The 25331-nt window shown below is 36.2% G+C and overlaps 1 protein-coding gene and 1 long non-coding RNA gene across 2 annotated transcripts; both read left to right on the plus strand.

Annotated features, from left to right (window-relative positions):
* Positions 1 to 614: 614 nt before the first annotated feature.
* Positions 615 to 1634, plus strand: LOC141630770 (uncharacterized). Its single transcript, XR_012537550.1, has 3 exons — positions 615 to 812; positions 961 to 1030; positions 1540 to 1634. It is a non-coding gene; the product is annotated as an uncharacterized LOC141630770 (long non-coding RNA).
* Positions 1635 to 14175: 12541 nt separating this feature from the next.
* On the plus strand, positions 14176 to 14775 carry LOC141641480 (uncharacterized). Its single transcript, XM_074450139.1, has one exon. The coding sequence runs from the start codon at positions 14176 to 14178 to the stop codon at positions 14773 to 14775; it is 600 nt and encodes a 199-aa protein (XP_074306240.1).
* The last annotated feature ends 10556 nt before the right edge of the window (positions 14776 to 25331 follow it).

Below are 25331 nucleotides of genomic sequence, written 5' to 3' on the forward strand. Positions count from 1 at the left end.
GCGTGAATATTTATTATAATTATGTTTAAATGTTTACACATGGATGGTAGTAATAAGTATGTCTAAATGTTCACACATGTAGGATGTCATCTGAGTTCTCATGTCTTTTATGTGAGTCTGTGTGCCTATAGTTATACTTATTACTTTCATTGCATTAATTTATTTTAGTTTAACCTAAACTTAAGATATGATAATAAAATAGTGTTGTTGTTCCTTATTGGATATGTTCATAGTTGCATTGTCATGAAATGCTAAGGTGATTGTTGCAATTGTCACGATATTTGAAATATAGTTGATATAGTTACGATATAGTTACGATATTTGAAATATATTCTCGAACCGTCGAATTATAATGAGATAACCCTTTGATGATTCACATGTCATGCGTATGTTTAAATGATAGTCGTTATACACTAGTAGAAAAAGTCCTATTGACATCGCCACAAAGACATCAGTTTTAGTTGAAACGATGTAAATGATCATAAATAATATCGGTTCTTATAAAAACCGATGTAAAACGTGTACAGTTCTTCTCCCTTACATCGATTATTTTAAAAATCGATGGTACAAATATTTTTGTTATCGTTTATTATCGTTTTTAGAATAAACGATAACATCGGTTTTAAGCGACCGACGTAAAAACATTCTCAATTAATAGACAAAAAATTACCCTAGCCTCTTCTTTCCCCACGACCCTTCACTTTCTCATATAATTGGTTGATCTTATCCTCGCCTCTTCATTTGACCTCTCGCCATCACCCTTACCCTCTACCACCACACCACACTCATGCCGCACCGCTATTCATATACTGGTTCGTCACTAACCCCTCGTAGCTGCGGCGAACAACCACCTTAATTTTTAGATTCTGATGTTTAATTCGATTTTTTTGTATAATTGTTGTGTTATTTTGTCTATATTGTAACTTGTTGTTGATTATGAGGACGATATCTGAATTTCAGATGGAGGAGGCGATTAGGGGGACGATATGGGGCTAGAAGAACCCTAATTTCTACATTTGTGGTATTGAAGGTAATTGAATGTATTTTCAACTTGTTTGATTTGGGCGTGTATGTATACTGATATGAGATTGTGTGTATTATTGTGGATTAATATCTAGAAATTATGCGTAAATTGATTTGAAGGTAATTGAATGTATTTTCAACTTGTTTGATTGAATTACTGGTATCATGCTAAATTGATGGGTATTATTGTAGATAAATATCTAGAAATTATGCGTAATGGTTGTTAAAGCATAGAATTTTTTGGGTGATTTTAGGGATGATTTCGTCTTATTGTTTGGTGCTTGAGAATGGATGTTTGAGGATATTTTTAGGTCGACGAGACAATGACTTGACCATGAGAGTCGTGGTCGGTGCCCCATTGGTTGCGTGATGGCTTGATGTTGTGAATTGTGATGGCTGAGTACTAGTTGCTGTCGTATTTATTGATTGTGTTGCAGTTGTTAGCTGTTAAATGCTGCTAGCTACTGCAAGCTTCTATTTCTGCTAGACTTGCCTAGTGGTTTTGTGTTAGTGTAGGGATGATTTGCTGGCTGGCTGTCGTACGCTTATGCTTGCTGCCATGCAGCCAGTCGCGGTTAGCTTTTACGGCTACTGCTGTCGACTGCTGCTGTTTGCTGGTTGCTGACTTGCTGGTGCAGGCTGCTACATGGTGCTGACTGTAGGTTAGGTAACTAATTCTTCTCATTTCTTCCTTTCTTTGTGTTTTGCTTTCGTTTTGGAACTGTCAATTATTTAGGCAATGTGCACCGTCTTAATCGTATATTTATTTCGTGCAAACTTGGACATTAGGTGAATATTATAGGTTGGGCTTACTAGGTTCTTAGGCTCTTAGCGTTTCATGAGTAAAGGTAGAATCCGATTTTAGGCTGGTCTTCCCTTCCCTTTGTGAAAATCTATAATCAGTTCCTATAGTTCATTCAAGGAAGTTCTAACTGAAACACTGATTCTGAGTCTCTTAAGAGACGGGTCTCACTAATTAAAATTGTGAGACATGCTCTCATTTGTCTATTAAGTCGACTCATATATCCGTCTCATTTGAAAATTATGGTTTGTGAGGGTGCAAAGGCAAATTCGAGCATAGGGGTTTCAGACCTGTTATTTTACTTTGAATTACCTCACGTGACAGTCAACACTAGAAATAGTTATGACATTTCAAGCACAAAAAAATGGTTTTTTGCCCCCCAAAAAACAGCCGAGTCAAACTCGGACTGACATAGTAACATAGTGCAACCCTTTCTGAAGTAGCATTTTTCATAAAAACGTGATTGTGTGTCATTACCTGTAACTCACAAATTGAGATGTATGTGTTGATTATTTTCTGCCTAGATAAGTGTGATGTGGAGAACTCCATACCATCGTTTCCAACATGAGGCATAAAATTATGCTGAAATGACCCCACGGACAAATACGAAGTAGAATATTGGTAAAAATTATGCCTACGACAGAATTTAGACAGCGGTTTTTATCATTTGCTATTTTGTGTGATGTGTGTGTTGTTAATACAGGGTTAATTTGCTATTTTGTTGTAGTTGTTGCATCATTTCGTCTCTTCACTGCGATGAATATCCTAGTGTAGTGTTGTTTGGTCACGTGGGTCTACTGGTATTCTATACACTTCTATCACACGATGATCCATCACGACCAGATTTCGACAGCGGTTCTTATCATTTATTGACAGAAAGGTGACTACTTTAATTTATTCAACAATTTAGTTGTGTAATTGTAGTCTCTTCCAGTAATTTAACAGCGGTCTATATCATTTAGTAATGTTTTTATTATGTAGATCACAGTTTAATCTTGCAATGTAGATGAATCAAAGTTGATCTATGTTGGCATGTTACCTTCCTTCTGGTTCTGTTGTTAGTTGTCAGTTTTTCTCTACGTTTAAAGCTCAGTCTAGTGTTGCTAACCTTGCTTTGCTGGACTGCATAATATATTCCATGTAAAAGTTTAATTGAGCCACGAGTTGCCTATTTGTTCAAACCGTGCAAACCAGAGAACCACCTTACTAATCTTTTGTCATAGATAATGTTTTACAAGTTATATGATGGTATATGTACATGTTTAAATTGTTTATGCGATATCTTTTATTTTTCTTTGAAAATGAATTATCTTTTGAGTTGATGGATACAATTGAATGGTATGGTTGCTAAAATGTTAAACATATGTGTGATATGGAAGTAATTTTGTTGTTATTGTGAATCATATAACTATTAATACTCAATTGTAATTTCAGTTGTTTGACTTCTACATTATTAAGTTAATTACTCATGACGCACAGTCGATGGTTCCGTAAGGAGTTTAACTGGGAATTTTATAATGTGTCTCAGATCTAAACTAATAATCTTCTTATATTGACTATATGGTTATACTGTTGTCTAGTTCTTATGACGTGATAAATCGTTTTAAAATTTAACATGTAATTGAGTTGGTACTCATACTTTTGTGTGACCATGCAACCTATGATAAATAGATCTGTAATAAAGAGGTAAAATTTTGATTGAACACAGTTAAATTGTAGTTACTTGCTTCACATTATGGTACGAATCGTATGCTTTGACGAGACGTCACCTGGGAATGTGTACTATCTAAAAGGGGTCTCCAATTCACTAGTAGAAAAGACCCATGTAGTGGCGGTTCTAAATGACCTTTTGTGGCGGTTTTAAGAGATTTAGGGTCCGTCGTATATCGCGGCGTCGTATAAACTTTACGACGGTTGTTCTAACTTTAATCGCCACCGTAACTTATCTATAGTGGCGGTTTTAAGTTTAAAACCGTCACTATAACTTATCTATTGTGGCGTTTCTAACTTAGAAACGCCACCATACCTTATCTATCATTGTAGTTCTAATTTAGAAATGCCACCATAGCTTATCTATTGTGGCGGTTCTAACTTAAGAATCGCCATAATAGACAAACCTATAGTGGCGTTTCTAACTTGAGAACCGCCACCATAAATAAGTATATTTTTTAAAAAAATTATTGCTACCTAAATTTCTGCAAAAATATCCTATAAATTTGACAATCCAGATCTCGAAATGAACAAACAATACATACACAAGAATGCAACCAACTACCAAAAACCTTTCATATCATCGGTGTTCAAACGTTATACATCCAAGTGTATAAATAATCACTGATGCTGAATTGAACAATTAAAAGATATGTATGCACCCTATGATGTGGTTGAGGTCGTCACTCATCCAATCAAACACATTTATAATACTCAACAAACAACTAGTTAGCGGTAAGTCGAGGTCGATCCATGGGATGGTGTGCTTTGGGTTCTAAGTCTATCTATCTTAATTTATGCTAGTGTCACAATTGATGGGGTTTGTAGTTGTGTCTAAACTAATGCAAGCAATATAGTGAAACAAGCAATAAAGGAAAGATGTAAACAAACGATTAAAAGTGCTAGGATATCATGGGGTCATGGGGGATTCATGGTGTTGATCATACAAACATGTTTACAAGGTTGCAAGCTATTAATGTTGTGGAGAAACCGAGTTGGGTTATATCTTACGGTTCATAGGAAGAGTTGGGTCCCGGAGCCGAATCGATTAGATTGTACAACACCTACAAGTCGACTTACTTTCCTCCTATTCAACTTCTATGCATGGTCTAACAAGACTCGAGTTGGTTTATATCTTACAAGTCAAGTTGAAAAGATAAGAGATGGTAAAAATGCAAGGATTCATAGGCTTAGCATTTCATCAAACATAACATGTGCATAAAGTTGACATCACAACAAGCAAGCAATTTGATTATGAAAACACATTAGATTAAGCATGAATCAATCCCATGTTGGTTTCCCTTAATTACCCATTAATCCTAGCTAAAGAAACTACTCACTCATTATCATGGGAAACATGTCATTAATGGTGTCAATCATCACAACAAGTATAAACATGATAATAGAATGAAGAAATAAACAATAAAGAGTAAAAGGGTAAAAGAATTATACCAACTTGAGATGATCCAAATAATAAAGCAAAGAATAATAGAAGAAACTTGATTGATTGATGGAAGGTTGTCAATCTCCCAATAATAACCCAATAATCTTCAATTACCCAATAATAAACTTGAATGGTAAACTTGAACAATAATTAAGGAGAGATTAATGTGTAATTTGTGGAAAGATTAAAGAGTAATCTATTCTAATCTACTCCTAATCTAATCTAAAGAAGGATTTTTCTAGCTAAAAAGAACATATATGAGATGCCCCCTTAATTATTTACAAATGGGGTATTTATAGTGGAAATTAGGTGGGATGCATTAGGGTTAACTAAGGGCTAAACTAGTAATTACACTTTTTAAGTTGAGCAAGGAGACTCCGGTATTTTCTGAGAGAAGGGCTTCTCTTTTCGTAGCTTGAAGAAGACGAAATCGTGCTGTGAAGAAATCCGGGCGGAATAAGGTCGGGACGGACGGATTTGGGCAATGGAATCCGAGCGGATTGTAGGGAATCCGGGCGGATTCTGGTGGGGCAATCCGAGCGGATTGTAGGGAATCCGGGCGGATTCTCTTCCAGCGAAATTTCTTGTTTTTCTCAGCCAGAAGACGGGCGGATTGGGGACAATCCGGGCGGATTGTAGCAAGGGAATCCGAGCGGATTGTAGGGCAAGACGCTCGGATTGTAACAAGGGAGGAATCCGCTTGTCCCGAGCGAAATATGGGCGTCCTGGGCTTCAACCCGAGCGGGTTGAATTTGACCCGAGCGGGTTGAGCTGTATCTTGAGCTCGGATTGTAAAACGGATGTTATTTCCTCATCCGGACTCCTATTGGAGTGATTCAAAAGCCTAGATCACTTGATTTTTCGATGCCGTTCCATCTAGCATATTTTCAGAGCCAAAGGAGCAACCCTTGGTTCGGTTTTTGAGCGATTTCTTCTTGTAATGCCTTCCCTCTCGTCATTCTTACTTTTAACCCTTTGATCCTTCTACATACACTTTATTCCTACATCTTTGGTCATCATTCTTGCCTCCTCTTCATACTAGTCCATCTAATATCATCAATAGGCTTCCAAATATGCACGAAAGACGGGAATTTCCGCCTTATTATCTCCTTTTCTACAAAACATATGAAATGCGATAGAAAAGCAAATAGGAAGGTTTTGACAGATAAAATGGCCATAGAATGTTATAATAGTATGCAAAATAGGCTCAATTAGGGGACTAAATGTGCGCAAATAATGTTCACATCAAATATCCCCAAACCGAACCTTTACTCGTCCGGAGTAAAGAGGTGACTAAAACTAGACCTTTATTTAAACTATCCTACTAACATAGCCGATATGAGACAATTAGCGGGTCTCACTCCGCCCCTTCAACTCACAACAAGACAACCATGAGGTAGGATGCCTTCTTGCAAGGCAAGGTGGGGCTTGCCAAAATGGCGATACATCCAAACATTAAAACGCACAAAACAAGTAATGGATGCATCTACAAAAGAATAGCCACTTTCCTCATCTAAGTGGCGGAAATTATCTACAAGGGAAGCAATTCAAGGGTACACAATCCTTCATAGATGCAATTTGTTCAAACTACTAAGCCTAGAAGGATACCAATAAATCACCTCCAAAAGGTGTCAAGCTAGGGTACCTTTGTCCTCAATCGTTAAATGCTTTTGTCAAAAGTAGACTTCTTATGGTGTTAGAAACACTAGAGGATCGCGGAATTCCCCCTCTTGCCTAGACAAGAAGAAGGGTCGTCCCCTCTCTACCATGCACAAAAATGGATATGATGGATAAAGGGATCGATAGTAATTGAGTTTCATTTTGGGAGTTTGCTTTTATTTTTGTTTTCCCCCCAATTTCATTGGCATTTGACATTTGAGAACACTTTCTTGCCATTTCTTTTTGATTTTTGGCATTTCAATACTTGACAACTTTCAACTTTTTCTTTGCATTTATTTTGAGCATTTTCAAAGTCACCCCATATGTAGGGAGGGTGCCTTATTTTTGAAGCTTTAGGAGTCTATTTTTGCTCCTCTTTTCTTTTGATGCATTTTTGCAAACTTTCTTTCACTTTTCATTTCTTGAACTCAAATTTGAATAATTTCTTTTTGCGCCCATTCCCTTTGATGACAAAAGTGTGGTAGAACATGGATGATGGATGGATGGATGGATGCATGGTTTCAAGGGTCACCTTGGAATAAACGGTAGCCAAGGAGTTATCACACCACAAGGTACTCTTGACTAGGCCTTAATCCATGGGTCAAAGGATACTAGCATGACACATCCTAGGGTGTTTTACAAGCATTCTAACAAGCAAAGTCTTAAGAAGAAAAAGCATCTACTAGGGCCTATATACACTTGTCAAGCTTCCCAAGTAGACGGTTTCACAAAATTTTTCTAACATGCAACTATATGCCATGATGCAACTAACATTTATACATTCTAATGCATATGATTCTACCAACTAATATGTCAAATAGTCTAAATGCAATCCTAAATTCACATTGTTATACCGCATCAATCAAAATAAAGCCACATAGTCATTAACATAGAGAGGAGAAAGGAGATTGGAAAGATCATACCATGCGGTCTTCATATTCCTCATGCCTCGGATGTGGCGTAGTCAATCAATGTGAACAAGGATGAACAAACACAATATATACAAAATTACACTACAAAGGAAATGAACATGTTTTTGAATTTTTGAATTTTTCAAATTTTTATGGGTTTTGTTTTTATGAAATTAAAAGACACATTTTTGTGATTTTTCGTAATTTTTCAATTTTTCTGCATTTTTGGAATATAAATTCCCATCCCCCACTTTATTTTGGACATTGTCCTCAATGTACATGTAGGAGTAGGAATAAAAAGGAAATACATGTTTTTGGATTTTTGATTTTTTGGAAAAAAGTACAAATGCAATGATATGATATGAATGAATGCATGCTCTAACTAAATGCAATTCTATATGACATATATAACAAATGAGTGCAATCTAAACTATATTATATGATGCATGTTTTAAACTATGGTCACCTATGATCAAACCTCCCCAAACCGATTTAAACACTATTTCTAGTGTAGAAATGAATAGGTTTGGCCATTAGTGATTATGCATGAATTCTAGTCTATATGCAACTAACTACATGAATCATGTGATATATATAACAATGAGCTAACTAATGTAAATGCAATATGAAATATAATACAAATGCAAGCTTAATGTAATGCAAAGTTAAAGGAAAGGGTATCTTACAAATGGTGGTTTGATATAGGACTCCACCAAAATAGTTCACTTTGTAAAAATTCTTGTCCATAGAGCTCAAGGCTCTTAGTAGAAGATCAAAAGCTTGTGAACAAGCTCCAAATAAGCATAAGTATGGTTTGCTTAACTTCAAGACGAAGCTTGGCCAAGGGACTTTGTCATTCATTCTTGTTTTCTTCCTCTTCTTGGCACTTGGATATTCACGATGCTTCAAACCAATTAGCCCATGATTCCTTTCATCACTAGGTATGAAGTATGGTTTATTTTCGTCCAGAGACTTCCACTTGCCACCTTCTTTTTCAACTTTGGTGATGATGATAGCATTTTGATTTTTCAATCCTTCCAAGGTGGAAGGAGAATCCTCATGGCATTGATGACCGGATACCTTAGGAATTGATGTTGTGGGTGCCAAATTTCCACAAGTAGCTTCACGTGCAAGTTTCTCTTTGAGTTTTTCCACCAAGTACCCTTTGTATGATGCTTTGACCTTTTGAAGAAGGTCCACCATATCCTCTCCAACAATCATTGGCTCCATGGTAGGTGCCAAGTAGTCTTCGTGGGATATAAGGAAAGGACATTCACCTTCATGATAGGATATCTCAAAGGTCTCAAGGATAGGTTCCTCAAGGAAGGTGATATTACAAGTCCATCCCTTAGGCTCGTCATCATCGCTATCTCCATAAGAATCATAAATGGGGGCTTCATTCTTCTTCATTAATTCTTCCTCCAACACCTCAATGTTCGCATCAAATGATACACCCTCATACTCACAAAGGTTAAGAGTATTTGGCTTACTCAACCTCATGTCTTCATCATCAAATACCACACTTTCATACTCACAAGAGCTCAATGAGGTTGGCTCTTCCCACTTCTCATCAAATGTAACTCCTTCAAACTCACATTCATGGTAAATGTCCAAAGAGTGGTGGGGGGTGGTTTCTTGGGATTCTCTCATTTGGGCAATTTGAATCTCCAACTCCTCACTTTGGGCAACAATGCCTTGAAGAACATTGTCCCACTTTTGGCTCTCCTCTAGCATTTGTTTGAAGAAGTTTTGTTGATCTCCCATCATTTGGAGAATCATATTTTCAATGGGTTCATCTTCTTGTTGTGGGTAGGTGTGAAAGTGGTTGTATTGTGGCAATTGAAGTTCATTGTGAAATGGGTATTAGGTGGGGTGATTATGGTGGGAAAAGTTGGGGTAGTAGTTAGGATTTTCATTGTACGAATAATAAGGTAGGTTTGTGTTGACTTGCTCCTCAAACTCCCCATACCCATAGTCATACTCAAAAGATCCACCACATACTCCATGTACCAAGTCTTGGGTCATCATAGCTAAGACAAGGAAACAACTACAAGCATGGAAACTACACAAAAATGGTAAAAACGATCCTTGAGGAACAAGTTCCTCAAGGTGAAAGCAAAATCAAAATAGACAAACAAGTAAGAACTTAATCACATAGCACCATCCCCGGCAACGGCGCCATTTTGATGTGGTTGAGGTCGTCACTCATCCAATCAAACACATTTATAATACTCAACAAACAACTAGTTAGCGGTAAGTCGAGGTCGATCCATGGGATGGTGTGCTTTGGGTTCTAAGTCTATCTATCTTAATTTATGCTAGTGTCACAATTGATGGGGTTTGTAGTTGTGTCTAAACTAATGCAAGCAATATAGTGAAACAAGCAATAAAGGAAAGATGTAAACAAACGATTAAAAGTGCTAGGATATCATGGGGTCATGGGGGATTCATGGTGTTGATCATACAAACATGTTTACAAGGTTGCAAGCTATTAATGTTGTGGAGAAACCGAGTTGGGTTATATCTTACGGTTCATAGGAAGAGTTGGGTCCCGGAGCCGAATCGATTAGATTGTACAACACCTACAAGTCGACTTACTTTCCTCCTATTCAACTTCTATGCATGGTCTAACAAGACTCGAGTTGGTTTATATCTTACAAGTCAAGTTGAAAAGATAAGAGATGGTAAAAATGCAAGGATTCATAGGCTTAGCATTTCATCAAACATAACATGTGCATAAAGTTGACATCACAACAAGCAAGCAATTTGATTATGAAAACACATTAGATTAAGCATGAATCAATCCCATGTTGGTTTCCCTTAATTACCCATTAATCCTAGCTAAAGAAACTACTCACTCATTATCATGGGAAACATGTCATTAATGGTGTCAATCATCACAACAAGTATAAACATGATAATAGAATGAAGAAATAAACAATAAAGAGTAAAAGGGTAAAAGAATTATACCAACTTGAGATGATCCAAATAATAAAGCAAAGAATAATAGAAGAAACTTGATTGATTGATGGAAGGTTGTCAATCTCCCAATAATAACCCAATAATCTTCAATTACCCAATAATAAACTTGAATGGTAAACTTGAACAATAATTAAGGAGAGATTAATGTGTAATTTGTGGAAAGATTAAAGAGTAATCTATTCTAATCTACTCCTAATCTAATCTAAAGAAGGATTTTTCTAGCTAAAAAGAACATATATGAGATGCCCCCTTAATTATTTACAAATGGGGTATTTATAGTGGAAATTAGGTGGGATGCATTAGGGTTAACTAAGGGCTAAACTAGTAATTACACTTTTTAAGTTGAGCAAGGAGACTCCGGTATTTTCTGAGAGAAGGGCTTCTCTTTTCGTAGCTTGAAGAAGACGAAATCGTGCTGTGAAGAAATCCGGGCGGAATAAGGTCGGGACGGACGGATTTGGGCAATGGAATCCGAGCGGATTGTAGGGAATCCGGGCGGATTCTGGTGGGGCAATCCGAGCGGATTGTAGGGAATCCGGGCGGATTCTCTTCCAGCGAAATTTCTTGTTTTTCTCAGCCAGAAGACGGGCGGATTGGGGACAATCCGGGCGGATTGTAGCAAGGGAATCCGAGCGGATTGTAGCAAGGGAATCCGAGCGGATTGTAGGGCAAGACGCTCGGATTGTAACAAGGGAGGAATCCGCTCGTCCCGAGCGATATATGGGCGTCCTGGGCTTCAACCCGAGCGGGTTGAATTTGACCCGAGCGGGTTGAGCTGTATCTTGAGCTCGGATTGTAAAACGGACGTTATTTCCTCATCCGGACTCCTATTAGAGTGATTCAAAAGCCTAGATCACTTGATTTTTCGATGCCGTTCCATCTAGCATATTTTCAGAGCCAAAGGAGCAACCCTTGGTTCGGTTTTTGAGCGATTTCTTCTTGTAATGTCTTCCCTCTCGTCATTCTTACTTTTAACCCTTTGATCCTTTTACATACACTTTATTCCTACATCTTTGGTATTCATTCTTGCCTCCTCTTCATACTAGTCCATCTAATATCATCAATAGGCTTCCAAATATGCACGAAAGACGGGAATTTCCGCCTTATTATCTCCTTTTCTACAAAACATATGAAATGCGATAGAAAAGCAAATAGGAAGGTTTTGACGGATAAAATGGCCATAGAATGTTATAATAGTATGCAAAATAGGCTCAATTAGGGGACTAAATGTGCGCAAATAATGTTCACATCACCCTACAAGCTACACCCAACTAGCAAAAAAAACAAAATCAAGAATCCACGGCCTACAATTGCTGAAGTAATGCAGACGACGCGGTAGCAGTATCCACATGATGAAGACGATATGCATATCAGACAATAGAGGGCTAAATCAAACATCAGTTGATAGTCGACGGTTGCTCTGTAGACAAACTGCATCACAGTACAACAACACTATAAGAAGCTCAACAATAGTCACGACTCGACAACACGACTCGACAATAGTTCCATGGTTCTACCATTGTGCACCATTATACAGATATCATCTAATATTCAGCTAACACCTAATATTCGAACAAAATCTAAGGGGAGTTTGCCAACGACAAAAAACCTTAACCTTCTATATCATTCGGCACAACAATAATGTCGGTATTAAAAATTATACATCCAAGTGATGGTCGGCTTGACAAAACATGGTAATTAATGGTACTCAAAACCTACAGGCTTACAACAGACATCAGTTGACATGCAACAACAGCAAACGACAACAAATAGGAGCAGCATCGAACACTAACAGGTAGCAATGATAGGCAGCATCACCTTGTTATTCCGAGAATTAAAAGGGTTGAAGTGCATCCCCTGCTCAAATGTCATCAACAACTCTTGTGATCTGTTTTTCAAATTTCAGTAGTCCGTCACGAAAATAAAAAAATTAAAATACAGAATCAGTAATTACCAAGAGAGAAAGATTTCATTAAGCCTATTGGCAGCACCATACCTCTCTAACATCCTTCACATTGTCGATTGATGACACTCTTAAATCTGCAATGATGTATTAACGAAACCAACAGTAAGAAAATCAAATTAAACATTATTAAGCAAACATGCTAAATTTGATATTACAAAAGTTCAGAATGATAAAAAAAAGGTAATAGTCATGTCATGCGTAATTGGATCATGATATTAGCATATTGTCCGTAGCGTAAAGACCTACAACATGGTTATGCACTCGATATCACAACTACAACACATTATTTCGTCACCCAAGTCAAATAAAAACAACAATTATAAAAAGCAGCCATGATCGTTCAACACTTGCCTTCAAATTGGTGCTCAACACCATAGTCCACAATCAGGCATGCCGAAACCCCAGGATGCCAGGACATAATTCTTTGCTAATCAAGATATAACATAATAACTCACCAAGGTACTCACTGAAGTAATAATCAGGACAGTATCGGGCATTCCAGTATCATATAGAAGAGAGCACTCAAGTCGAAGTCACTGAGATTCAGACAACAAAGTAACTCAAATCCTTTGGAATCTTGTTAATTATGTTAATCTCAATGTTCAGAAACACGAACTTCCACTAGTAGCTAAAGGAGAGACAAACTTCTGACATTTTTTTTTTTAAAAAAAAATGCCTTTTCCATGCCACAAGATGCCATCACACCTTCGGATGTAAAAAAAAAAACACAAAAAAGATGATACTAGGAACTACAATTTTTCCTCAAATTATCCATTAGACAAATTCAAATTCCAACTTGGGGTTTAGTAAATTTAGATGGCATGCTATATAAGAGATGAAACCATTTAATGAAGAGTCTTGGCCAAATACCAATCAAAGCTACGCTAAGCAAATATTACCATGTCTATCACTTCTTGAGCACCTAGATGGCTACTGCATCCAGGTTTATTTTATCGACGCAGTTCAAATAATTACTTAATAAAACAAATCTGCCATCTAATGTATAAATAAAAATATTTCATGAAGCAAGACTGATTTAGATGAGCAAAATGAAGAGAACAAGAAATCCATAACGCACCTTATTTGGTCTCATGTTGGAGATGGCAATGAGTTAGAGCATAAGACAGTTTCTCATCATCCTGCTGCAAGATAGGATATGGGTAAGATATACGCTATTTTACAAAGCACATTTTCCCATTGAACTACCAGTATACCAACAACTAATGTTAATGTAGACAAGGGCAAAATATATACTTCACCAAAGAACAATTTGGTTCCTATAGCATATCAATATATTGGTAAAATTTGCAGACATCAGTTAGATACAAGCATAAAAATAAGCATTATTTGATTTCCATATTGTAGCTATATTGTATGTACAAAGAAAAAGGTAATTACATCAGAAAATTTTTCGTTGAAAACCTCTAGATGACCTGTATAATACATGTAGGTGACCTGCAACCAAAAATAGAATTGCAAATTGAATTTCAACCAGCATGCACATAGCAAATGGCATCCCCTTATGACAGCAACATGCAGTTCTTCACCCAGATTAAATTAAGTATCTTATCTCTCACAAGGAACTCCTCAAAATCAAATATACGAGCTATCTTAATGGTTCAAATCACACTTTGACAGAGATTGACATTAAGCCACAATATGCAAGGTTAAAGAGGAAATGGCTGCTGGATATACAGATGGCAAATGGGAGGTACAACAGGATGGTTATACACCAGCTGGGTGTTATAACTGGTTTAAGGGGAGTTGGCCTTGTGTCACTTGGTATAAGGTAATCTGGAATGGATGGGCTATTCCCAAGCATCAATTTTTGGGGTGGCTTATTGCTCATGAAGCTTTGAACACGGTTGCTAGATTGAAGAGCTTTGGTATGGCCATAGAGGACAAGTGCTACTTATGTGGAGTGGATGAAGAATCTGCAGGTCACTTGTTCTTTGAGTGTATGTACAGCACACGGGTCATTACTGAATTAAACAGGCAAACAAGGGGGGATTTCCCCATGAGGAATGTGGTTCACTGGTGTGAGCAGAGGACGGGAACAAAGGCGCAAAGAGGGGTGCAATCAGCTATGATGTTGAGTGCACTATACCAGGTCTGGAAACAGAGAAACAAAAGCAAAAATGAAGCTGTTTTGGTACGGCCTGAGTGTGTGGCAAAGATGATTATGGATGAGATGAGGTCACGAGTTCGAGGCTTGGAAAGAGCTACCCTAACACAGGCCGAGAGAGATTGGTTTATTAAAATGCGTCTAGTAGAATGATATTTTAATTATGTTGGCTTGATAATCTTTTGTAATTATCATTTGATATATATATATTACACTCACATTTCACCAAAAAAAAAAAAAAAACAATTAAAAGACAGGTTTTATCCAAGTTAAACAAGTGGTTCACTCCAAATCAAAATCCGAATTCAACCAAATTAGAGTTACACCTTCCCCCCAAAATTCAACAATTTCATCAATCACAATCAGATAATTAAGATCAAAATAACATTAATGATAATAAATCAAATCAGTAACGAAATCAACAAAGAAATCGAAAAAAAGGGATGGAGAAGAAAGAAACCTGTTGAAAATCGGGAGGAATGCTGCCAAGGAAAATGAATGTCGATCATTGACGCTGATGGAGAGTAACCGTTGTGGTGGTCAATGATGATGGAGAAGTAAACATCGGTAGTCGAGAGGGCTAGGGTTTATAGGGTGAGAGTCGTGACACTGATAGAGGTTGGAGGAGTTATACACAGTTACTAATAAGGAGATGAAGAGTAATGTGTAATGTGATTAATTATGTGAATACGAAAGGGGTTTTGATTATCTTTTACGTCAGTTGTAATTACAACCACCATAAACACATACGCTGGCAGTTTTTTATTAAAAATCTAGATCAATTATCATTATCTTTAGCACCGTTAATAACGTCGGTTGTTAATAAAACCGCCACAATAGACTTATGGTGGCGTTTTTAATTTAAAACCGTCATAAATAGCTTCTAATTTTACGTCGGTTCTTAATTTAAACCGCCACAATAGACCTCCTATACCATAAAAATTTAGTTCCCGCCTTTTTTTTTTGCCTTTTGCGTCGGTTTTGTTAGAACTGCCACGATAACTGTGTCACGATAGGTGTTTTTTCTACTAGTGATTAAATGCTGTAGTCGTGTTAGCCGTGAATATAACTGAGTAAAGAAGTGTAACTAAAATCCTGATGTTGAGGTAATAGTCGTTCATTAGTAAAGATAGGACTGAAATGAATAAGAGGAACCTGTAAATTACGAAATATGAGTCGACACCTAAGCTTGTTGTTCCGGGTGTAATTCCAGAGCAGTATTGTGTACCACGCAAGCTTGGTGAATGGATGTCCTTCCTTGCCTTGACTCTTCCTCTCGGTCTCTCCTGAAACGATGATCAAACTAGGGCTCGGCTTTGCACCGAGCGTACTCACTCCGACGCTCAAGTCAGTGAACTTAAAGGGATTAAGTTGTATGTTTACTTGACAAAGTATGTTGTAGAGAGATAAGGGAGTTTATACCAGATGAATAGTGAGTTTTAGGTTAGATTGTGGATCCTTTTCTCGTTGAGAGAAGTGGAGTATTTATAGACTTTCACCTTTTGTCACGTAGTGGCCAAGTGGCCAAGTGGCTAGCAGGTGGAAAGACTGATCTACCCTCGGCCGAGGGACCCATGGCAGGCCGGCGGGCCCTGTTGACTCCATGCCGAGGGGTCTTGGATATGAGTACGCGGATGTGTCTCCCGGCTGACTGATTGACCAGCCGAGACCCAAGTGACAGGCCGACAGGCTGCGTCGGTTAGGCTGTCCAAGGTGTTGACTTGTTGTGGATATCTTTGACCTTGCTCAATATGTTGACTCGGTCAGCGGGTGCAGAATATGCCCCATCACTTGTGTTGTTTGAAGGAATTGAGTTAAGTTTATCTGATTTCAAGTTAAATGGATTCTATGGACGGCTCTGTTATAAGATTTATGTTAAGAAAGTTATTCACCGTCCAGTATGAAAGTAAAAGTTTGAAAATGAAGTTAAATTTTGTCGTGTGAGTATAAATTCGGAATGAGAGTTCCCGATTAATGTCCGGTTGTATGGTTTCATGATATTTGCTAGTCTGGAGGAATGAAGCTAGAACGGAGTCACAAGTAGTGGGTTAATTTAGTCATGTTGTTCGTTCATGTAGTGAATTGGTGGGTTGTGGTTAGTTACGAATGTCAAAACGGGAAATGTAATGTGGTGATTTAAGTGAGTTGTGTGTTAACATGGTATGTTGATATTAGCATGATATGTAATGAATATTTGTAAAATTGGTGTAGTTAAATACATTTAATCTTTTATGTCATTGTGTTGGGTGCAGTTTAAATACATTTAACACCAAGAACGAAATTTTATGTATGATAGTCTTGTATGTTAACTTTCCAATATCGCTGTTTACTCGCTTGATTGACTCGACCAATAAGTTCGTAAAATTGCCAATCAATGTGCTTTCGTCATTCGTGAATAAATCCCAAACCCTTTGTTATGAGGATTAAAAATATTTCTAGGATGATAAGTACTGCGAAACTGGTTGTCTTCATTTTATCGGTGATTCTGTGTCTTGACCTAAATCCGCATACGGATATGTAAAGGAAAGTCGATGGACCTATTAGGTTACAAATTTTCATAAATCGATTTATTAAGTTTTGACCCTAATTCTTTTCTTATGTTGATTGATTCCCTATGTTTCTAAGGTATGAGATTACAATGATTAGTGAAATGAATAATTACTAATGATTTTTACTGGTAACCTTGTAAAGCATTGTTCCATTCATAATTTGATTATTCACATGAATAAATGTTACCAATATTTCTTGGAAAATATGCTATTTGACATGAACCATATGTGAGCACCTAAGCATCTTCATCTTTGTAACCTGAGTAGTAATGTATAAATTAGATTGACAAGCATATCCTGTGAATGTTATTGCATGTATTGATTGATATGAAGAGTGTTTAGATTAATACTGAAATGTCTTAAGTTATTCAACGTGGCTTTTGCTCCGATCCGTGGCGATGTGCTGTAGCAGCAGTAACTGTAGCTTCCTTGAGAGAGCTTGTATATTGATTGTCTTTAGTAGGGATTAGTTAACTTGAGCGTGAGTTGTGAATCTTTTATCCTCTTTCAGTTGTTAGCAGTAGTTTGAGAACTTTTGTTATAATAATGGGGTTACGGGGACGTAACCATGTTTTAAGGAGGATAGGATTGTAAAATCTTGATGGTTTACGATCTGGCTAAGCAGTATGTTATGACTGGCTGACCGAGAATTGACCATGCATGGAGTCTGCTGTTTTAATTTGTTATTATTCGGTCAATGTTGTGATTCATTAAGTGCCACATACTTCTATCGAATGTTCAACTTTGGGGACAAAGTTTCTTAAGGGGGATAGAATATAACACTTCGCGTTTTAGAGCTTATGTATATGTACTACTTGTGTTTGTCTTATGCTTGTGGATATTTGGTTATCATTACGGGGTGGCGAACTTCGGGACGAAGTTCATTTTAAGGGGGGAAGACTGTAATACCCCGTATTTTATATAATCGATTAAACGGATATTATTATATACTAGTTATTATACATTTTATATTGGTTGCATCGTAATATCGTGAATGTTATTAAGTCGGGTTTATATCGTATATGTTGAGTCGGGCTACATCACATTTTGTCTTTTGGGTCAAGAATCGTATCACCCATTTACCCATCTACATTTACCCAACGACCATACCCGTTTAACCCATTTGCCTTACCCGGAACATGTAACCACCATTTACCCTAAACCTAATCTAAGAGCCGCTCTCCCTCTCCCCTCTTTTCATTTTATCATTCATAAAACCATTTCTAAACCTAGAGAGAGGGAGAGGAAGAAGAATTGTCGAGCCTTTCATTTGATTGAGGATTTCTCATCGATTCCAACCTAATTCGATTTCCCTGTTTGTAAGTCGATTTCATTCCATTGTTTATACTGTTTTAAAGTGTTCGTCTTCAAAAAGTTTGAAAAGAGAGTCCTGTTTATTTGATGTCTAGTTTATGCATGTAAAAGCTCGTAGTGAAATTCTTTATGGTTTGTCCTAGGTGATTTATTTATGAACATGTCGCTGAAAAGTCCGCGAATCTGATTTGGTTGTGGAAAATGATTTGAAACCCTAATTTTTATGTCGATTCAGTTATGAGGCTTCTTCATACATCATCATTGTATAGTCTAGATGATAATAGGATTTGGAATTACTGCAAAATAATGTTTTAAACTCGTTTTATGAATCAATACTTTTTATGCGACGGTTTCTGTCAGTTTTTGGAAATCAGTCTGAAAACCCTTGATAAGTTTGGAATTCGAGAAAAACACGTTAGATATAATTTGTATCTAAGACTCATGGGGTTCCAATCCAATTGGACTTGTATCAATTTGATTTTTCTGGAATTAGTTATGTATTTTATTCCGAGTCTGTCATGTGCTGGAAAATCAGGAAAAATCGTGTTTGTTCCTTAAGTTGATATTCCAACTAAGTTATGATGAGTCTAGGTTATGTGCATGATTAATTGACTGAGTAGGTGGTAATTATACATAATTATGTTATGTAGGTGATGGATATGTGAAGGATCATAACTGATTGCTTGTGATTCATATCCTGGAATGTGCTTGACTGAATTGATCGTATTGAGTAAATTATCACAACATTCGGTAACCGACATGATTCTATGATTTACCAGTTCAATGATATACATATTGTGTTGCATTAATTTCTTGAGCATTCATATGCATTGGAGATGGAGGATGTTGTGGTGACGTGGTGTGGTGATGATGATGTTGTGATAAGGCCCAGGCGCGTTCTGCAGGACTTGCCCTGGTGTCCTCAGCTGCGAGCTGGCAGATCGGCTACGGTCGATATATAGTCTATCGGGTATCGGTATGGCTGGGTTGTACGGGTTATGAGATATGAGTTGTGATGGAGATGGAGGTGACGGAGGAGCATGCATATCATATTTTGTTGTTTCATTGTATTCCCTACTCAACCTCGTGGTTGACCCTGTGTATTCGTGAACACCTGTGATGACCCAAATATTGGCGAGCAGACTTGACAGGTTTAAGAGATAGGACGGGAGCTTGATGGGCGTGAGACACTGGATCAGAAGACTTAGTAGCTAGATCATCATTTAGAAGACTTTCACTTTTATTTATGTTAGTTCTTTGTAATTTGATGTAAAAGAGGTTTTGTAAAAATTAAGTTAAAGAAATTATATAATTCGCCTTGGAGTTTAATTTGTTATTCACTACCTCGGGAAACCGAGATGGTAACAGTTCGGTTTATTAGGGAATGTCTTGCTAAAGGCTCCTTCATAAATCGGGGTGTTACATCAATCGTCTTGGTTTTGAAATATACACAAACACAGAAATAGTGTTCTTGCAACACCATCGGAATAAAAACCAAATCTGCTTCCATGTTACATGGAACTGTGTTACTTCTTATGAATTTGTCCCATTTTCGAATATCTTTTCCATGTTCGCTTCTTTGCCTTCAGTAACTTCTACTATTGATTCCTGTAGTGTATATATATATATGTATATATATATATAAGTTAACAAATCCTTTACATTTCAGAGTTACTACATTTTAATCAAAACGTGAATATGTGTAAACAATATCAGTTTTACGTGTGCTATATCACAGTTCCTGAAATGTGACCCTGATAAACAATATAACAGTCCATGCCAAAAAATATCACAGTCCATAGTAAATAATATCAATACCCTTGTGAACCAATATCAGAACATTATACTTGATTGTAGACAATATCATCCCAGTACTAAAAAATATCACTTATTTAAAAGGTGTCTACTTTGAAACAATATCACAATCATTTAAAAACAATATCACTTGTCACTGGAAACATTTATCAATTTTAAATCCCTTTAATTTCATAATCAATTAAACAATATCAATTTGTGTATGCAATAATATCACACTATGTACCCCAACAACATCACATTGTAAATAAGTGATATTTTTAATCAAAGCGTGAATATGTATAAATCAAAACAGAATGTCAGTTTACCATGTGACGAATTCCAAAAAACAATAAACTTGTTTCACAGGGTTCTGTGTGCTCAATGTGAATCAGAATTAGTGACCAACATTCAATCACATTGTTGTTGACATGTACACTTGGAAGCAACGACAATATATCCTGTCTTGCAAGGTATTGATCATCACTGAACTTGGCAACAACGTCACTGCTCAAAACATTAACACCAATGTTCAAAAATTGTCACATTAACTGTGACAGTGATAACCAATATCAAAATTAAACAATATCACATTTTTAAAAGGTGATCCTAATAAACAATATCACAGTCCATGCTAAAAAATATCACAGTCCATGCTAAATAATATCAGTACCCTTCTGAACCACTATCAGAACATCATACTTGATTGTAGACAATATCATCCCAATACTAAAAAATATCACTTATTTAAAAGGTGTCTAATTTGAAACAATATCACAATCATTTAAAAAAAAATATCACATGTCACTGGCAACATTTATAAATTTAAAAGCCCTACTTATTTTTCAGAATCAATTTAACAATATCATACTGTGTATGTAACAATATCACACTATGTACCACAACAATATCAAAATTAAGTAAACAAAAATCAGAACAATATCTTTCTTTATGTGACACTTGATTATATATAATATCATGCTTTTATATCAGTTTCTACTCTAAAACAATATCAAACCCATTAACGTATAATATCACATGACACTAGCAACAATATCACCTTTTGTAATTCTTTTGTCAAACTTAGATATCATTGCAAATATTATCAGACCATTAATAAAAAAAGTTGCAGAAAAATATATGTTTTAAAGAACCATACTCTAATGGGAGAATGTGGTCGTCCAATAGGCAGTAGTCAATCACTTCTTTCCTCGTAGTCAACATGTTTGCACACAGCGACTTGTTTGCCTTCATAAATCTTGAGACGAACTCCAATTTAGGATCAGCCACACCACAGTTCAACGTGCATCCAAGGCCATCGGATTTCCTCCTTTTACCGCTACCAACGACACTGGCAGAACCATCTTCTACAGTAGCTAGAAACATTTTATATTACATTATTTAATATATATTTTGTATTTATAATAATAAAAAAAATTAGGACTGTACAATGTAGAAATCAGTGTTTTAAAATATAACCTTTTATTTTATAGCGGCGTCTGAACTTTGTTTTTCCCACCTTTTTCTCTCTTGCTTTGTTTTTTTCCTCTTTGTCTTTTTGCCAGCAATTTAGGTAAGAGTATACCTTTTGTGGCATTAAGGGTCGTAACTCTCTTCCAGGCCTGGCTCCTATCTTTATTCAAATCACTCAATACGAGCGTTGCTGCAAACTCTCCCCTGTATAACTGTCTCATCTTTGGATCGCTTAGTTCACAATCAAAAGGCTCACCAACAAAGAACATCATGTGAAACATCGTGAATAGGCCACAGTCCAGGTTCAACTCTTTCGATTACCAATGAAACTTCACATTATTCATTTCGTAGTCCTTCACCTTTAGCCCACTTTCAGTACCTTTCGTGTTGAGGTATTCACCATAAAGAGTCCCCTGTATATGATTAATGTAAACAACTTTTCAATTTCAAGCTTATCGAACAAAACCATTATACCATTAGTTCTTTGTTTTCAATATTGTACTTACAGCCATATGAGCCATGTGTACGTGCTCATCGTCTTGGAATTCATCATACTCTCTATTGTCCAAATAGAACATTTTCTGCCTCTTCAAATCAACACAGATACAGACGTAGTGCTCTTCATAGACCAAAGGTATGAACACCTTTAGATGAAACAATAATATTAGGAAACAATTTTACAAAAATATGAATAAAAATATCACAGTACATACTAGACAATATCATTCTTAATAATATTTTTTGTCCCTCTGAAGTTTTTTTGTATGTTGTAAAATAATATCAACCAGTGTACTCAATAATATCAGAGTCTGTACCAAAACAATATCAAAGTTAAAAGACTTTTAAATCCATATCCACTATTGTTATTTTTTAGAAGCTATAAAACAATGTCAACCATTGTACATAATAATATCACACTGTTAAATATTAGAAAAAAAAAAGTGATTCATTTTCATTTTTGGGAGACAATATCACAATTAAGAAGTAACAATATCACACAATATTATGCACAATATCACAGTTGAATTTAAGAATTGTTTTTAAGAACAATATCAACAGTACCTGCTAACAATATCATACATTATACATAACAATATCACTGATAAAAGTAGAAATGTCTCACCATATCTGAATTCAAATTCAGTGGCTCCTTAAAAAGAGTTGACCACGTGTCCCATGTGTCATATACTGTTTGCTTACGTTTTGCCAATTCATCAATATTATCTTCATCGAATTTTAAGATTTTTTCTATATCACCCTGTTGTTCATAAGGGCATCTTATTAGTCTCCATAAAACACATTCTACAATACCTAATTTAAAAGATGATAAATGTGTGTGTGTTTCCATACCGAGTGGGCAATGCTATAGAAAATTCTTGTCAATTTGTCGTTTCCCTTTTGAGCAATTTGGAACTCATTGAGCAATATTGCCCTTGCTTCAATTACCACTGCTTCTATCTTCGTGTTATGCAACAAAGACTCAATATCTTCCCTTTGTATACAATGGCAAGTTCCAAAGTTTGCAGACAATTTCTCTATTCCATGTTGCAAAAATATTAACATATTAGTTATTTTTTTAAAGTACTAATATGGTGCAAATTAAGTCATGTCTTACATTTAAAAAATTATTTAAAGAGTGACTTACAACTTGCTGAATGTATGGTCCGTAAGGAAGCAATAATCCATGACGTCCTTCCGATTCTTCAAGACAGGTTCAAATAAATTGCTGCTTCTGAACATTGATTCTGATACAAGGATATTATCTTTGACTGGCAAACCACAGTGAAAAGTACACCCCAAATTGTGAGGTACCATATCGGCTGAAGCAGGTACTCTGTCTGAGTGCAACAAATATTCACTGATATTTCCCTTCCCTGCTGTATCTAAACCAGCATTTGTTACAATTTCTTTTAATTTAGTCACCACATTACTATTGTCATTCATTTTATCAACCACAAGATATGTTTCAACAGGCTCCTTATCAACCACAACATCTTTTTCAACTCCCTTCCCTGAATTGAACTGATTAACAGCTTCGTCCAATTGAGTCACCACATCAGGAACCTCATTGGCCTTCTCTTTCTCGGCCTCTTTTTCAACACCATGCTGATATGTTGTATCATGATTAACGTCTTCATTTTTTTGTCTTCAACAGGCTGTGTTACTCCAAAATCAACATTTGGAAAAACCTCCTCCAATTGAGTCACCACATTTGTAACCTGATTGTCCTTCTCCTTCTCTACTTTTTCCCCTGCAGCAATATCAACCTCCTTATTGATAACCTCATCTTCAACATCCTCGTTATTTTTTCCAGCCTCTCTATCAATGTCCTCTTGATTTGTTGAACCGTTATTACCCACCTCATTGTGTCCCTCTTGGACAGTCTTCATTACTCCCCAACCTTCATTTGTCTCCAAATTAATGTTTTCATTCAACTGAGTCAACACATTTGTCTCTTCATTAATGGTTTCATTATCTGTTTCAGTGCTGCCTCTAGGAGTTGTAACACGATTCATATCCTCACTAGCCCTTCCTCCTCCTAAAACAATATTTTTTACTATGTCATTCAAATTTAAATACATATCATAATCCTCATCATCTTTTTTTTCATCATCAGCACTATTCAAGTTTGTAATATCAATAATTTCTTCACCGTCTTCCTCGTGATCACTGCTGATTTGAAGATCTTGATCTGTACATCCTCCATATTTTTTGTTCAATTCCGCGTACTGAATTTTTAACATGTCAGTCAATACATCAAACGAGGGCAGCCCTTCTCTTTCTTTCGCCCTTTCATAAGACCTTGCTATCAACCCATCCATAAAGGCATGATATCCAATATCTTTCATGAAAGGCAAAGTTTGTTTATTGGGAGTATCTTGTTCTTGCTTCTCTGATGTATCACAATTATCAGTGTTTTCTTCAGCAGCTTCTTTTTCAGTTTCAACATCTTTAGTACAGTCTTTTGTGGCAGCAGGTTGGGTAGAGATAGTTCTTTCATCCATTGAATTGCTGGGTTTCGTCTTGATGAACTTCTTCATGTTATGTAAAAATCTTGAAAAGAACAACTCGTTGTCCCTCTTTATACGCAGATAAGTTTCATGAGCACTCTGCCAAATGACATAATAAAAATATTAAACAAGAGTATTAAATATTTAATCACAGCAATATCATAATTTACTGAAAAAATATCACCAATATTCTTTAATAATATCACAACATTACAATATCACACTTCATGTGACACAATATCACTCTATTGTGACATAATATCACTCTATTTGTTTTACAATATCACACTTCATGTGACACAATATCACTCTATTTTTTTTACTGTGAATCAATATCAGAAGCATTACAATTGGTTGCTATTATGAGTCAATATCACAAATAGCCACCATAAATATCACAGTTCGTAATGAACAATATCACAGTTTGATAAAATATCATTATCATTAACAAAATTTATTCTCCCTGGCAGTTTTTAAATAATGGTAAAACAATAACAACTTGGGTAAACAAAAGTATCACAATGTGTACAAAACAATATCAAAGTAAGAAGAAAAGCAATAGATGTAA

The sequence above is a fragment of the Silene latifolia genome, chromosome 2, assembly GCF_048544455.1.
Source record: "Silene latifolia isolate original U9 population chromosome 2, ASM4854445v1, whole genome shotgun sequence".
Taxonomy (NCBI): domain Eukaryota; kingdom Viridiplantae; phylum Streptophyta; class Magnoliopsida; order Caryophyllales; family Caryophyllaceae; genus Silene; species Silene latifolia.